Source organism: Cupressus sempervirens, chromosome 3 (genome assembly GCF_028749045.1).
Source record: "Cupressus sempervirens isolate cs-2001-9-10 chromosome 3, ASM2874904v1, whole genome shotgun sequence".
Lineage (NCBI taxonomy): Eukaryota > Viridiplantae > Streptophyta > Pinopsida > Cupressales > Cupressaceae > Cupressus > Cupressus sempervirens.
This window is the reverse complement of record NC_143120.1, coordinates 854447209-854463537: the sequence shown is the minus strand read 5'-3', so window position 1 is coordinate 854463537 and position 16329 is coordinate 854447209. Positions and strand designations below refer to the sequence as shown.

The 16329-nt window shown below is 34.6% G+C and overlaps 1 protein-coding gene across 1 annotated transcript in view; it reads right to left on the bottom strand.

The window, feature by feature from the left end:
• Nucleotides 1–14998, bottom strand: part of LOC149569472 (uncharacterized) — a 31690-nt gene extending 16692 nt beyond the window's left edge. The window contains exons 1-7 of the mRNA XM_089822170.1: nucleotides 14365–14998; nucleotides 4529–4588; nucleotides 4392–4431; nucleotides 3742–3920; nucleotides 3574–3612; nucleotides 3372–3458; nucleotides 3176–3236 (exon numbers count right to left, since the gene is read on the bottom strand). Coding sequence (XP_089678296.1) covers nucleotides 3176–3236; nucleotides 3372–3458; nucleotides 3574–3612; nucleotides 3742–3920; nucleotides 4392–4431; nucleotides 4529–4588; nucleotides 14365–14412 — 514 coding nt within the window. The 5' untranslated portion in view covers nucleotides 14413–14998. The remainder of the gene's footprint in view (nucleotides 1–3175; nucleotides 3237–3371; nucleotides 3459–3573; nucleotides 3613–3741; nucleotides 3921–4391; nucleotides 4432–4528; nucleotides 4589–14364) is intronic.
• Between the last annotated feature and the right edge of the window lie 1331 nt (nucleotides 14999–16329).

Here is a 16329-nt window from a genome sequence, read left to right as displayed (position 1 = left end):
CATTGAGGATTTTAAAAGGCCTTTGGTGCACAAAAAAGTTGAATATGAGCATCAATGGGTCCCTCTTCATGTGCATCATAAGTTCTAAAAGATTCATGAATCCCTTCTCTTTCATGATTGCTTGCCAGGTTACAGTTTCCCTACACTTTTTTCAGTTATTTCCTAAACCTCTAGATAATACAAACAACCATTCAAAAATACAGCAATCAATAATGTGGCCTGAGAATTTTAAAAAAAGGTCAGCCGGTGTCTTCTTCTACATTTCAGATTCTTTCTGCTTCCTTAAGGCTTAAACTGAACATCATATGGACCAACCAACAACATCAGAGAATGGATCACGCACCATTAACATATTGTTATATCCTTTTGTTAAGGGCTTCTAAAAGACTATAAGAACTGTTTCATGTGAAACATGAAGTCAGTTAATTATGTGACCTTTAATATTTCATTAAAGGAATTATGATTAATATGATCATGTTTTACTTTATGTGGATTGTTTAATCAATCATATTCACATTGGGATTATTTTCATGAGTGGGTAATGTTCTATGATGTTATTTTTTACAAGATTGCAAAGATGAAGATGACTAATCCTTCCTTGTCGGTGGATGCATGAGTAGACCAATCCCCCAAGTAGGGGGAAAGTATCATTAGAGAGAGATGTGGATGTAGAGTGAACGCCAGAAATGCCATTTCAAATGCATGGAGATCTTTTCCTATTGGTTTAAAGGATACAACCATGGCAACTCATCAGTTACCTTTGCTTGGTTGTAGATACATGAAATATGTAAACATATATATATCGTTGGTCAAACCCAATTTTTTTAATTTGTAACTAATCTTTCTCATCTGCAAGGCATACCTTATTGGATGGCAGTGTAACTCTTCTTACCACACAATATCAAGGAGTTACTTCTTGATCAGGCATTCTTGGTATCATCAATGCCGCTGGAAACTAGCGCTCTGCTTCTTGTGATTTTGGAAATAACCGAATCTGAGAATCATCACGATGCTAGCATTATAGTTCTTATCTGAGGTCATTGCACCAGCAGAAATAGCATACCAGAGTCTAAGGATGGAGTATCCACCTTCAAGATTTACCAGACATGTTCTTCTTCAAGAAGCTATATCATACTATGTGTTTAATATTTATATTTACATGCTATTCAGTCAATCATACAAATGATCTTTATACAAGCTTGCTTGCCACTAGATTCAATCGATCATGAGAAAAATCCATATACTCATTTTGCATATTGATATATAAGGGCCCGTTTGGTTGATGGAATAGGAATAGAAAAATTAGAATACGATTTTTATTTTCTGTTTGGTTGATGGAATAGGAATAGAAAAATTTGGAATACGATTTTTATATTCCCATTTTGCCTCTAAAATGAGCTTATACCCATTCCAAAAAATAGCTGTTATTGGAATAGCCATTCCTATTCCCAATATTACATGCCTATTCTCCATTCCTATGCCCGCGGCCAAACGGACCCTAAGAGTTAAAATGCAAACCATATTTTCATCTTGACTTTGTGACGTCTTATATCTGCACAATCATTGGAATGTTGATAGCTACATATAATATTTCAACTGCTATTATGATTAACTGATTGAAGCAAATTTAATATGCATCAATAAAATTTGCATTTGCAATCAATACATTTGAATTATACCCATTGCGTATTTATATTTTTCCAAAGAACTACTGTGCAATCTACATTTGGGAAAGTGGGTTGTCTCCATGAATCATATCTTTATCAAATGAGAAATCACGCCCTATATTAAGCACTGCATTGGGCTGCACCTATCTTTTTATTAAATGAATATTTTCTTCCAAGAAAAAATTCAAAGAAATTATCTCTTATTTGAAGAGAAAAGGATGGTAAATCAGAAATGATAAGGCTCTACTCTAATTTGCATACGATGGTAAATCAGAAATGACAAGGCTCTAAATCAGAAATGATAAGGCTCTACTCTAATTTGCATACGATGGTAAATCAGAAATGATAAGGCTTGCTTCTCAAGAGAATATATGTAAATCTGTTGTTCATAATAAGAGCTATAAAGTATTTCCAGTATTGGGTTACCTGATTGCTAGATTCTTTTAGAGAAATTCTATATGCTCTATAGAATGGTATTAAATCCTATATCATCATTACCTGAAATTCTATCTTTCGAATGTACAAGTATAAGGTTTCTGAAACTCTATAATGGAAACAAATATCATCAATGAAGTGGTGTTGCCATTGTGAATCTTGTATTGATATATGAATTTGCAAGACACTTCTATCATCCATAATTTTTATCTCAGATAAGTTTGTAATCAAATATGAAACTGTATTCAGTCACTTTTTGGCTGAACTCCGTGGTCATGGCACTTTGACCATTCGTACCCAGTTGAGTCTGCATAACTGTTATAAATCAGCATATCCTTGTAAAGGTTACCTTTCTGATAGGAGTCTATATCTGCTGGATTTATGAAATAAATCCATATACCTTATGAGTCTTCATAACGGTATAAACCATTCTTAGCAATTTGTGGTGATCATATCTTTAATTATTCCATCATCAGGACAAGCTATATTGTTCAAGGAATTGCTGTCTATGGAAAATACTTAATCATAAATCTATGGTAAAACCTCTAAAGATATTCTTTAACCACCCTCCCCCCCAGAGAGATCAGGAGCGTTGAAATAAAGATAAACAAGATCCAACCATCAAGCTCATCAGGATCTTTGGTTTATGTTCTGTTAGTTATATCAGTAAAAGATTTCCTTTATTTAGGCATTAACAATAAAGAAATTTGTTAGTTAAGTTCTTTTTCATGTGAAGTTAGGTACCCTAGAGGAAATTGCATCTTTAGTTCAGTTATCAAACAAACTTTCAGTTATTCATGTTCATGTGAAAAGGATAGCAGTCACTTTTATTATTAAGAATAAAAGCAAAATTTTAGTCGTTATTTGATTTTATTATCTGCTAGTTAGATTTGGCATGCTGCACATGTAATTGGTTAATAATAAATATAGTAAAAATTCAGAGGGTCTTCCAATTTGTTCACAAGAAAATTAAAGTCAACTTTGTACAGCACAATTCCATGTATCACAGCCCCTGAGCAGAGAGATAATCAGGCATTCTTAAGTTCCTATTACAAGGAGTGATCATAACCTACCAGATCCTCCAGCAGCTATAAATGCAAGGCCACGCCCAACTAACTTCTGCCTCAAAATGCCCTGGCATTACAAAAGCATAGTTAAGTAACAAACAAAAATTATAGGTTGAAGGTTCATATCTCAATGAAGAAATCAATATAAGCAAACTTGTCATGACATATAATGCACAAGTGTGAATAATAAGCACTACATTACCTCACCACCAAATATTCCAGGACGAGCTCTCCTATTGACCATAGTTGTTACCGTCACATCATTGAGTGAGCAAATGAATGCATCTGGCTGTAATGATCATTGCACAAAATCAGTTTAGAAAAACAAGCATTACCAGCTATACTGAATCCACAAAATATCCAACTTAAGCCCAACTTGGAGTCAGATAATGGATACAAGTTACCTGACAAATAATTTCTCCATTGAAAGTGGCTAGGTCAATCTAGAAAAGTTTTCACAAACTAGAAATTAATGGTTATTCATTGCTGATAGAGTTCAACTCAAAAAACAGCATTGCACACCCTATTCTGGGGAGAACAAGTATAGATGCAGGTAAGTTAAAATCACAAACCGGAAGAATTCTAGAAAGAGATGGTGCTGCCACCCCAACAAAACCATCCTGGGATCCCACATTAATGAATTCTGTATTTGCAACAGTCTTTCCAAAAACCCATTGCCACATGCCACCACCATTCTCAGGAGGCAAGACATTTTCCATCTGAATGGATCCAGACATATAACACATTGTACCTGCATGGTCTCTTGTTTCAATCCTTAAACAAAAGGGTAACCTATATTCTCTACTCAAGTATCAACAAACAGGACAACTATGTTCAAATCTTAAACCTCAACCAATATAAATATGTAATTTTGCAAGATAGGAGACAAGAGACAAAACAAAAAAGTATTAGAGATTGAAACCACAGGAAAACAGAAAATCCAGAGTAATAGTTTTCCACTATTATTATCTAATAAAGCTCAAAGCAACACATCATAGGGTTGAGCCAAACCATTCAACCCATGCATCAAAGGAAACGGGAAAAGTAAATTAGGCCTAATGGTAGCTTAATCCAAACTCAGATTGAGGGAAGATTTATAAAAGCACCAACACTGACAAAGATCTACTTTATGAAAATATCAAGTTCTACTGAGAAAGGAAACAAACAGAAGTTAAAATTACAATAAATTATAAAATAATGGCGTTGGTTGTGAAGGCAATACCAGCCTTAGCTAGAACCTTCTCCTGCGGTTTTAACATTATCTGCATAGAAAAGGTACCCTTTTTAATGACTATCACAAAACAAGAAATTCATATACAAGAGAAATACTTAGATAATAGAATGCTTCCAGTTTTAGACCTGCACAATTTGAGCTTCTCCACCCAATATCTGAAATGGTGTTACTGCTGCTTGTGGACTCTGTAAGACACATTTGATTGAAGTTAACTTCTATGTTTATAATTTGCTGTGCTAATATCATAAAAGTAAATGAAATAAAGCGATACGATTTTGTACACATAAAAGTAAAATCATGAGGCACAATGATGAATGCTTAGATGAAATTATAACAAGAAGTTAACTGTAAGATTCATTAGCTAAAGCTTGCGAGAAACATAGACCATTCAAAGGAGTTTGTAATTTCCCCTTTTGGAATATTCTTGATTATTCACTAAAACAACAATTCCAACTTAAGATGAGAAATGCAATATACCTACAAAAAAAGTCACAAGATTCGCCGAATTTCGTCCATGAAGTTTGAATTTCAGCTAATTTTTACCCTTTCCAAACTTCATTCAAATTTTATTATATTTAATATAATATTGTTATTCATAATAATATTATTTTAAAGTAATATTGAGTTATTTAGTTTAATTTTATAGCAATGTCTGTTATTGCATACAGGATCTCTGATAGAAATACTGGTAAAGATAATTACAGTCTTACCTTTCTTAATGCTGATGTATAAATCTTCAGATTCAATCTTCAGTGGCCAATGCTGACAATGTGTACTTTGAAACTGCACGTTAAAGAGCGATCTTGGGACTGCAAATATGTTGGTACTTGACATTGCATTGTCTCCAAGTTCAGTGAGCATATGTATCATACAAAAGAGACATGACCCTACATGGTCATGATTCATACCATAAGCTTTGATTAGCTAAGGATAATAAACCCGAGACTTACTGGCAGTTATACACAGCAATACAACAAGCCCAATACTTATCAAGTGTTTGCATGAAGTTAAGACATAGCAAGATCAGTGATAAGAACCCAATCCCTGATCGGTGTAACAGCAAGTGTCGATCATATATCACTTCAATATAAGAATATCATTGATCAGAAGATATTCAACATTTTGATATCACAAGTATTGGCCTCCCAAATATCGACATCCGATATTCACCAAGTACTCAATTAAAGTGTGATATGACATTTGACATCACAACTAATGGTCTCCCAGAATATCATAATTCACCATTTACTCAAAAAATAAGGTTTGATATCACATATGATATCAAAAGTATTGGCCTCCCAAAGTATCAAAGATATTCACCAAATACTCTGAGTAATGGCCTCCCAGAATGTTGAGATGCAAGATATTAACCATTTACTCAATTTGTTTGATCTCATAATACAAGTTATTGTAAGATCGTCACCTTACAATAACTTCTCCAAATACAAGTGACATTGTTTGGAATTCGTCACTTCCTCATGATGTACACAAGGGTAGGCCCATCATTTTTATATATAAGGATGTTTTCAACTCCCTCTGAATATCAATCATTAGAGCTCCTTATAAACTCTCTCTTCTTGTAATAACATTCTCAAAACAGAAAGGTCATGGCAGATAGCAATAATGATTAAAAGTAAATACACATAGATAGCATAGTACAATAATTTGATATTCTAAGACTCCATCTTAGAAATTTTAACAAGCTTATTTTACACTTCAATGAATATATAAAGAGAACTCCCTCTTAATCCATTACTTCATACATGTTAAGGATATTCGAAGTTTCTTTAGAATGGACGTTTCTCTGGATTTGTATCAAAATCACTGACTTTGGCGAAAGTTGCTTGATGTTTCAGTCTATCAGGGCATTTGAATGCTGAGTGACCATAGTTGTCACATCTAAAGCATTGCATTTTCAAGTAATCAACATGTATTCTTTTCCTTTTGAATTTAGGTTTCTTGTTTTTATCAACTTGGGCTGTGAGAGCCTAAATATCACCTCTAATAGGAATATCACCTTGAAATATTAGCATGCCCTCCTCTTGTATGCAGTCATCCTTTAGTCGAACAAGTTTAGGAAGCTTTGATCGAGCACATACCCCTTGTCTGAAATATTTCCATGATGATGGCAGACCCTTGAGAGCTATCATTGTTAATTCTTTTTCATCATAAATCTGGCCAATTTTGGAGAGTTGGTTTCTTAGTTCTGTCATCCTCATGAAATATGAGGCAACAGATTCTCCTGTTTTCATTTTAATGTTGGAGAGATTGTCTTTCAAGGTTATGATTCTCGTTGTATTGTTTATCTCAAACATTTCTTCAAGAGTTCTAATCATTTCGTGTGTTGTCTCTAATTCGGAGATAGTAGGGAGTAGATGATCCCTAACACCATCCACAATTAATTTCATGGCTTTAGTGTTATCTTTTTCCCATTTAATTAATTCGTCATTTCCTTTTGGTTGGTCAAATTTTTCAATGATTTGCTTTAGGTCATTATCTTTTAAGGTTAACTTCATTCTAATTTCCATGCTGCATAATTTGAATCGCCGTCAAGTCTATCCTCCACTTTTATACCACTCACCATTTTGAAGGAAACAAAACTTTGAATATTTTAGGGCACTTGAGTAAAATAAATCTAACCGGAATCGTCTCTTAAACCTGCTCTGATACCATGTTATTGCATATAGGATCTCTAATAGAAATACTGGTAAAGATAATTACAGTCTTACCTTTCTTAATGCTGATGCATAAATCTTCAGATTCAATCTTCAATGACCAATGTTGACAATGTGTACTTGAAAAATGCAAGTTAAAGAACAATCTTGGGACTGCAAATGTGTTGGTACTTGACATTGCATTGTCTCCAAGTTCGGTGAGCATATATATCATATAGAAGAGACATGCCCCTGTAGGGGCATGACTCTACATGGTCATGATTCATACCTTAAGCTTTGATTAATTAAGGATAACAAGCTCGATACTTATCAAGTGTTTGCATGAAGTTAAGACATAGCAAGATAACTGATAAGAACCCGATCCCTACAAATGTGTTGGTACTTGATATTGCATTGTCTCCAAGTTCAGTGAGCATATATATCATATAGAAGAGACATGCCCCTATAGAGGCATGACTCTACGAGGCCAATCATGACCCTACGTGGTCATGATTCACACCTTAAGCTTTGATTAGTTAAGGATAACAAGCCCGATACTTATCGAGTGTTTGCATGAAGTTAAGACATAGCAAGATCAGTGATAAGAACCTGATCCTTGATCGCTGTAACAGCAAGTGTCATCAGCCAACCCGATATGAATCAAAGGCAATCATAAAACTCAGATACTTGTGTGTGTGTGTGTGTGTGTGTGTATTTTATCTAACAAAAGCTATAAAACATTAACAATGTCAAACTATTTTTGACAATTTTGTGGATATATTGCTTTTATATAAAAATAAGTAATTTTATAAGTTACATTTAATGTCAATTTTTTATCCAAATTTTTATCCTTGCCGAATTTCATCCAAACTGGAATTCGAATTCAAACCTTGCGACTTAGCTTATAAATACAACAACTTTATAATAAAATTACCTATTGTAATGCCTTTTATGGGCTAGTCCAGGTTTAGGGACTGCAAACAATATTAATCACTAAAGACTGATGCTGAAACATTAAATATCAAATATTATAATAGCATCTAAATCCATATAAGCATCATTCATTTTTAAAGCAATATACCCTAAAATCATTAATGTTTAGTCCAGTATTCTCCTATTGTCAAACTTATTAGGAATTCATTGGCAATGTTTGCAAACAGCAATCTTAAAGATGGTTGCCCTTGTATAGCAAGAGCATGGAAGCATTTCTAGTCCATTCCATCCCTCATTCCACCTTAAGAGGTTGGTAGTTCTCCTCAACCAAGCTCAAGAGCACAAAAAGGATTTTAGTTATTTGACCTCTTGGCCCACAAGAAGGGCAGGATTTCAAGTCAGTTCATCTTGGGATGGCATGAAGGATTTCTAGTCCTTCATGCTCTCTGAAACTCAGGAGGCTGGCCGTTGTTCCTATTTGCAAGACATTTCTAGAAATTCAAAAAGGATTGCTAAGGGAATTTACTACATTAATTGCTAGGAGATTTGCTTGTATTTATGTATGTATGTGTATGTGTGTGTATGTGTTTTTATCTTTATTTGCATTTGTGTGTGTATTGTATATAAATTTATATGTATATGAGTATGTGTGTGTACTAAAGTTCCCAGACTTGGCTCATACTAGGCAAAGTGAAAATTTCAAAAAACCCAAAAGTGATTTTAAAGGATTTAAAACTTGTTTCATGCACCCATTATTGAATGAAGCTAAAAGACGCAATAACATCATCAAATCACATTAGTACAAACACAAATTGTAGCCGAATGAGATAGCAAACTTAGATATATAAAATTTATAAATATTGTCTTTGGCTCGGCAAGTCACCATGACTCGGCAAGCCCCATCCCAACTCCTATAAGTCCAAGTTTGTATGACTCGTCTAGGGCTACCTAGTTCGCAACTCGCCAAATCTGAGAACCCATTGTGTACAAACATACATATACATATACACACACATATATACATACACACGTGTGTGTATATGTTCCACATTTATATTCTAAGATTATTCTAAAAACATGGAAATTTTCTAGTCCATTCCATCCCTCTAGCCACCTTAGACGTTGGCAGACCTACTCGCCCAAGCCCAAGAGCACAGAAAAGAGTTTTCATCCATTTGGCCTCTTGGGCACACACATGGCAGGTTTTCTAGTCAATCCATCTTGGATTGGCAAACTTAACAAGATGCGTGAAGAATTCCAGTCCTGGATTTCAGTCCTTCAGCTTTCTTGAACTTGGAGGGCTGGCCATTTTTCCAATTTGCATGACATTTCTATAAATTCAAAATAGGTTGCTAAGGGAATTTGCAATATCAATTGCTAATAGATTTACTTTATATGGACAGTTGTTCTTAATTTATATTCTAAGATTGTTTGTTAAATTTGATCTCTATATTACTCTTTGTTAGAATTGATATCGATCTCTAATAGATATCTTATCTCTTGATTTCACTTTCTGCCTTCACAAATCTAATGATCTTCTTTTAATATTCTTCGTGGTGGGATGAATAATCACAACCTTCATTATCATCACACCCTTTACAAGAAATGCATCTCCTCTTGATCCAAGCGCTGCTTTTCTTAATGCTAAATGCTTGCCAATTAATCATACTTGTTTATAAAAATCACTATCAATTAACAATTCATTGAACTTATTAATAGATGACTGGCCCTTTGATTTCCTTTGCAGAGATTGAAGTTTTATAGTGTTAAGGTTTATTTTGTGAGAACAATGTCTTCATGGCCGGGGCATGACAAATTATTACCCCATAAATATGCAGCATGATCATTACCAAAGAAACAGAGGTCATACAGATTTCACAAACAACCTTATGGAAAACAAGATTTATTTCTCACTTCCTTTTGGCAAACAAGTTTTTCAAAGCTAGAATGACGCTGATAAAACCCCCATAGTTATTCACTCGTATACTTCACACTTTTCCAACATGGGTAATTCTCAATATGGATACATGTTTCCCATTGATGGTCCATTTTCTTGTGTCTAAAGATATTTTCTGATAAAAACTTTTGGCCAAATGTTGTACTCTTTTCCTATCATACAAAAAGAGAGAAATAGAAAAAGTGCCAATAATCTTATGACTGTTTAGGCTTTGTATATTTTCTCAAATAATTAGTCAACTAACACGGTAGGTTTAAAAAAAATTTAAAGACTTTGGTTCTTGTCTTAGCTATGTCTATTAATTGGCAAGATTGAAGCCATGTGAATCCATATAGTGAACTATTTGACAGAAAAATTACAGGTATGAAACATGTGATGCCTCTTTCCCACTATTTGTTCAGTAATTCGGATGTCTGATGTCTGATTTAGATACATCTTGTTAGTCATCTAATCAATCTTGGATCAACACAAGTAAGGAGTCCTGTATCATGGCAATCAGCCAAGGTTTACTTATTTAATTAGTCCTTATTAGAATGATCTATTAAATAGATCATATTCCAAAAGCAAACTTACCCTTTGACATGCTAATTCCTAGATCACTTGGTTACAGAAAAGTCCCAGTGATATAAGCTAGTTGTACTATAATCATCACTCAGGAAAGGAAAAGGGAAGATATTTTATCTGTTCTTTTTATATTGTCTGGTGCAGGAGCACCTCCAACATCTAATCCATGGTCAAAGATAAAGGAGACTTCAAAGAGCATCAAGACTAAACAGGAGGATGAAAAGCTTAATCAAGGACAACAGATCAATTGATGGATCTTAGCACCTGTTATGGGCTTCAAATGATGCAACATTGTGTTCAATGGATCCATTTTTATGTTTGTAGTGTTCTCATAAGGATCAATAGGGTGATTATAATGGACCAGTGATGCCCAAATCCTAATAATGCTTTTAATGTTTTTAGGAGTCTAGGGGGACCTATAGTATCCAAAGGGATGAAGAAGTTATTTAGGCAATAGAGGTGTTTACAATAATAACCAAGGTCTATGAGTTTTAATACTCAAGTCAGGTTTAAAGTTAAATGATTCAATTATTCAAATTTTGGAACACAAACGGCTAGTTTGAGAGGGAAGTTTTTAGTTTGTTATGTTTTGAGTTTAAGCATTCAACTCAACGAAAGTTGGTTGAAATTAGTTATTGAAGATTTTTGTATAAAGTGTCTCTGTTACGGCAAGAGAGGGGGTGAAAAAGAAAACTGGTGTGTACGGCTTTTTGGGACAGCAAGCAATAAAATTTCAGTTTTGGCAAGATCTTCATAAGCTTTTGAATCTCAAATCGATTTGGTTTGGTTTTTAATGCATTGAAAGGGTTTCTTCGTTATCTAATGTGTTTTGGTTGATGAGTTTCATATTATAACCGGCTTACTGTCACACCAGTTCTAATTCAAAGCAATCAATCTTTATTTCAAATTGCTGTTACTGTAACACCTTAGAAGGAATGGAGGTCGTTCCATGAATGTAAAGGCCTAACCTTCATGGAATGACACTGTTTAACTTGTATATTATGTCACTAACATTGCATATGCAGAGATTTGTGGAAAACAGTGTGATCACAGAGTAAATGGTGAGGAAATATGGTGAAGTTGAATGCTAATGTATAGCAGTGAGTGATCAGTCCAAGCAAGGGTGAAGTTTTATGATTTGAAACATTGTATGATGTTCTTTAGATGGTGAATCCATCTTTAGTTTATTACAGGAGTGTGGAGAACCGAGGGATTGAAGGAGCCCTAGTTATCAAGGGGGTTGAAGACAAAGTTGGGGTTTTGGTGCTGCAGAACTCGTGAGGCTAGTTCTTTTGGGATGTGATCATTTTGTGGTATAACTAAGTACTGCCCAGGGTTTTGGATTGATAAGAGTCAGTTGAGTGATAGTTCCTTTGTAAATTGGGACATTCTGTACATTGGAAATCAGGGTACCAGTGTTGAATCAGTGTGTTGGTTCAAATAACAGTATGAATGCTGTCAGTATGCCTTGGAGTCTTAAAAAGGGTATCCATTAATGTCCTTGTCTTATTAAGAGTCTGGAGGCAGAGTCAAGTTATTACTGTCCTAAGTTTGCAGCAGGGTTTATAGATACAATATTAGGCTTTTGAGTTCAATTCGAGAAAGTTGTGTGAAGTGTGAGTATGGAATTGAAATAGAATTCTCAAGCTCTCTGATTCCAAGTTAGTTGTGAGTCTATAAATCATCATTTAGAAGTATTGTGACAGATCTAGACAAGTCAAATCTTTGAAGCACTTAAGATTGTTGGATAGTCCAAGTGCCTAAACCCTTGAAATTATCAACTTTCATTGTGTTTTGAATACCACCACTCTTCCTCTGCATCATTGTCCATATTTGACTAACAGCAATTCTTTGACCCAGCTAGCAATATTTTTTATTATTTAACCTAGAAATCTATGCAGCTTATCTCTGGGATGCAATTTCTTGTCTTAGACATATAAGTACATGTAGGAAGTAATGTTTAAGAAACTAGATTTCCATGTTTGTCTGGTGGGACTTCCTTTATGTTGAATGCTTTGAAAATGAGGGAACTGATATGAAGGTTTGTTTGACATGCTGTTGGTATGAAAAATATCTCCAGCTGATGGATATTTACTTGTGCTGCTGTGTATGATGTTATATTGAAAAAAAGAATGCAGAATGTAATGAATCATAGACTACTTGAATGTTCTAAAATCTCAAAACATTGATCACATGTGAAATAGATAGTCCAAGGTTAGTTTGCAAATAGCATTTAATCATTTTTTAAATGGAACTGTGATCCTGCGGATTCAAAATTTCCTGCATACCGTTTGTGGCTATTCCATATATTTGTTTATATATGGTAGAGAACGCACTTGATACTGAAACATGCTTTAAGCTTATAAATTTAATTTTTTTTTATCGGTAAGAGGCCAAAGCCGAGATTAATTATTATTATGCGTTGTGGTTGATTATTATTATTTATTAAATTCAAATAGACTCGGACCCGAGACCTCCCAAATAAGAGGTCCACAATTTACCTTTCTGTTGTAGGCTCTTGCCTAGCTTATGAATTTATTTATCCAACATGTCATCAATTCAATTAATTTGGTATATCTCATTAGGGAAAGTCATTGGTTCATCTTTCAGTATTGGTGAGAAACAGAATTCAAGATATTCTTCTTACAAAGAATAATGATCTACTTTTGAAGCAGACATGAATTTCAGTCCTATCACAAACCACTATAATTTCAGTCCTATCGCAAACCGCTAGGCTTTCAAATTTTTGAACTTGACTTCATAAGCTTAGCAAAGAAATGCTGCTCATATTTTAGGCTTTTTTAAAATCATTGTGAATTGAAAATCATAGGTTGACCATCATCCTATAAGGTAATCCAGTTACAACTCATTAAAATGAGATAGTTACAGTTTCAGGAAACAGTTCACTACTAAAATATGAACACATAATCAGTCGCAGGTGGAGTGAATTTAGCTGCAGTATCACTGCTAAAAGATGTATAAAGAAGCTTGCTGTATTTCACAAGGACACCACATCTGAGAACGATCGTGTGAATGTTACAGAATCAAGAATTAGGCTTTCTTAGGTTGCCCAATCCGCCAGAGTAACAGCTTTCATATTATTAAAAGGACATCATGAATACTAAGTATTCTTCTCATTTTATAACCTAAGGAAACAATCCCTTCAGAGCCAAGAATGACAAAATTTGGTTTCTTGTAGTACATTCAACAACATGTCGTTTATTTCAAATAGATTGGGTAACAGTGCTTCACAAAATGCATGATTACCTAACGAATGCAGGGTACATTTTAAGGGCGGGAACCTGTCTACAGGTAAACAACGGTCAGCCAATCTCTGTTTCTTACAAAATTAAGATATATACCTACTGTAGAGTAATCTTGAAAAAAGTATAGCATTTCATATCAACACGTACATTTTTGCCCAATCTAAACATATTTATTTCGCTTTATATAAAATGTTGAGCAACGTGTATTTCGGTAAAAACAACGGGTTCGCACATTTGACCTTTAAAAATGTTGTCAGAAATCATTTAATTAATAAAAAGTAGCAGATAAAAAAATGCCCTCGCTTACAGGACTCCGAATTAGAACTTTGTTACAGTTTACCTATACATCTTGAGACATACATACACATAGCAAAATGAATTGCGAATAGTCCTAAGTCAAAGAACCCAGTTGTTTCAGAGAATATAACGCCAAGCTCAAAAATTTTCTAGATCCAATTTTCAGGATCGCCCACTCGACAAAAACTTCAATGTTAAAAAGAGGTCCAAATAAAATTCAAGAATCCAATGTGGAAATAATATTTCGAACAGCAAAAACAACAAAGGATCCCAAAAAATTAAACCCTTACCTGGTAAACGTAGGGTTGAAACGGCGTAGAGAGCGAAGGAGCAGCCATGGCGATTGAGATACAGTTTTTTCCTGCCTAAATTATAGGAATTGCAAGCCGAAAACATGGACTCAATCGATCTGTCCCTCAGAAATGCCCCACAAATATCCCCATTTAAATCAGAATTCTTCTTTCCTTTGATTAAATTCCCCTACATCAATCGAAATAAAGCATCGAATTCAATTGCGATTTTGACAGGTTAATGTTGCGAATGCCTGCTCTCTTGATAAAGAATTACTCAAACTGGGTTTCTGACGCGGATGCCCTGCTCTACTCAAACTGGGTTTCTGATACTTCGGTGGTTTTTTCTAATTGGATGCTCCTTGTTTTAAACTGGGAAAATGACATGTCAGCAAAAGACGCTGATGTGGCCGAGTTTGTTTGGATGGATGAATTTTATCGACGTGGTGCGACCCCTATTAAGAGGCCGACGCATTGACGGATTACTGAGGAGACGAGGTTTGGGGTTTGACCTTCGACTGGTTTTTAAACTAATCTTTCATTAGGTAGAATTGTTATTTTCGTTATCTCGAAGGCCAATGAACCAGATAGCGGTAGCAATCCAAAAAACAACCCAATTGAGTCCAGTTTGTATGTTTAGTAGTTCATTTGAACCTCACTACTTGTGGATTTTTTATTTTTTATTTGGAAGAATAATAATACATGATTAATATTTTTGGTTGAAAATTTTAATGAAACGAGGTTATATTTTTGTGCATGATCATAACATGCTATAGCAATTTTCATATGGTTGAGGAATTTGGAGTTTAAGTTCTTTTTAGGTGTTATCAATGGGGTATTTTATGGGGTGTGGGAGGTTACTACAACAAGAAAGAGACAACTTGGGTCTAGTTTGTAGTGGGAAAGAGACAAAGGCAATTTTTAGGTAGGAGGGATCCAATTTGCATTGTGGATGACTTCATTCCTCTCATCTTTTTTTGAGCTTAAGTAGAGTCAAGGTGTGACAGTGTCTTTATCTTTTGTTTGTGTCCAACATTTGTGTCATTTTTTGTTTCTTTTGATCCATCTTCTAACAATGAAAAAGCAAACAGTATCATTTGTCAAAAATGGTTAAGAAATCTTCGTGTGTATTGAAGCTAATCATGTGGGCCAAGTAAACATGGCCTCACTAGGCAATACATGAAAATATATTTGGGTCAATGTCACACAGTTTAAAGATATTTTAAAATTTAGACTTGCTCGCATGAAAGGAAAAAAAACATTGTCAGAGGGTGAATAAGCAGAGGTTGAGCCAAAAGGGTGGCTTTAAAAAGTGGCATCCTTCTCATATAGGTGGCAAACATCTTTTGTGTGGCAGTGGTAACTATGTAGAGCTTGTTATATATAACCCTATTTCTACACCTCTCACTCGCTATCCTGATTTATATGTGCAAGAACTATTAATGGCCAAGGAGAGGTCAAAACTTCTTATTGTTATGTGGAGCCTAATAATACTAAGAAAAAATTTCCCATTTTCCCATTGGTATGGTTTCCCCATTTTTTTTAACGGGGGTTTGGGGGCAGCATCCTCAAGATGGGTTCAAAGGGGAGTACTCATTGCAAGGCCCTAGGGTGGAGCTCCAAGTGTGCTCCTTTATTGTTGTAAAAGGCATCAAGAGTTATTTTTCTATTGGACGACATATTCTAGCCTTGATTTTGTAACTAACAAAAGTTTTGTTTAAAATGGACTAGGATAGGGATTTTCATATGAGAATATAGTAGCTTCTTATAGTGATATTGAGTTGCAAGCCATTACAAATTGTAATCGAGTTAAATCACTGGATAATAATATTGGACTTTCTATTTGGTGGATGTAGCCCTAGATTAGGTGAACCACGTTGAATTTGTGTGTCTTCTATTCTATTTCTATGTGCTTTATTCCTTTGAATTATTAGTTATGTTTGAATGTAACAGTTATATTTGTAT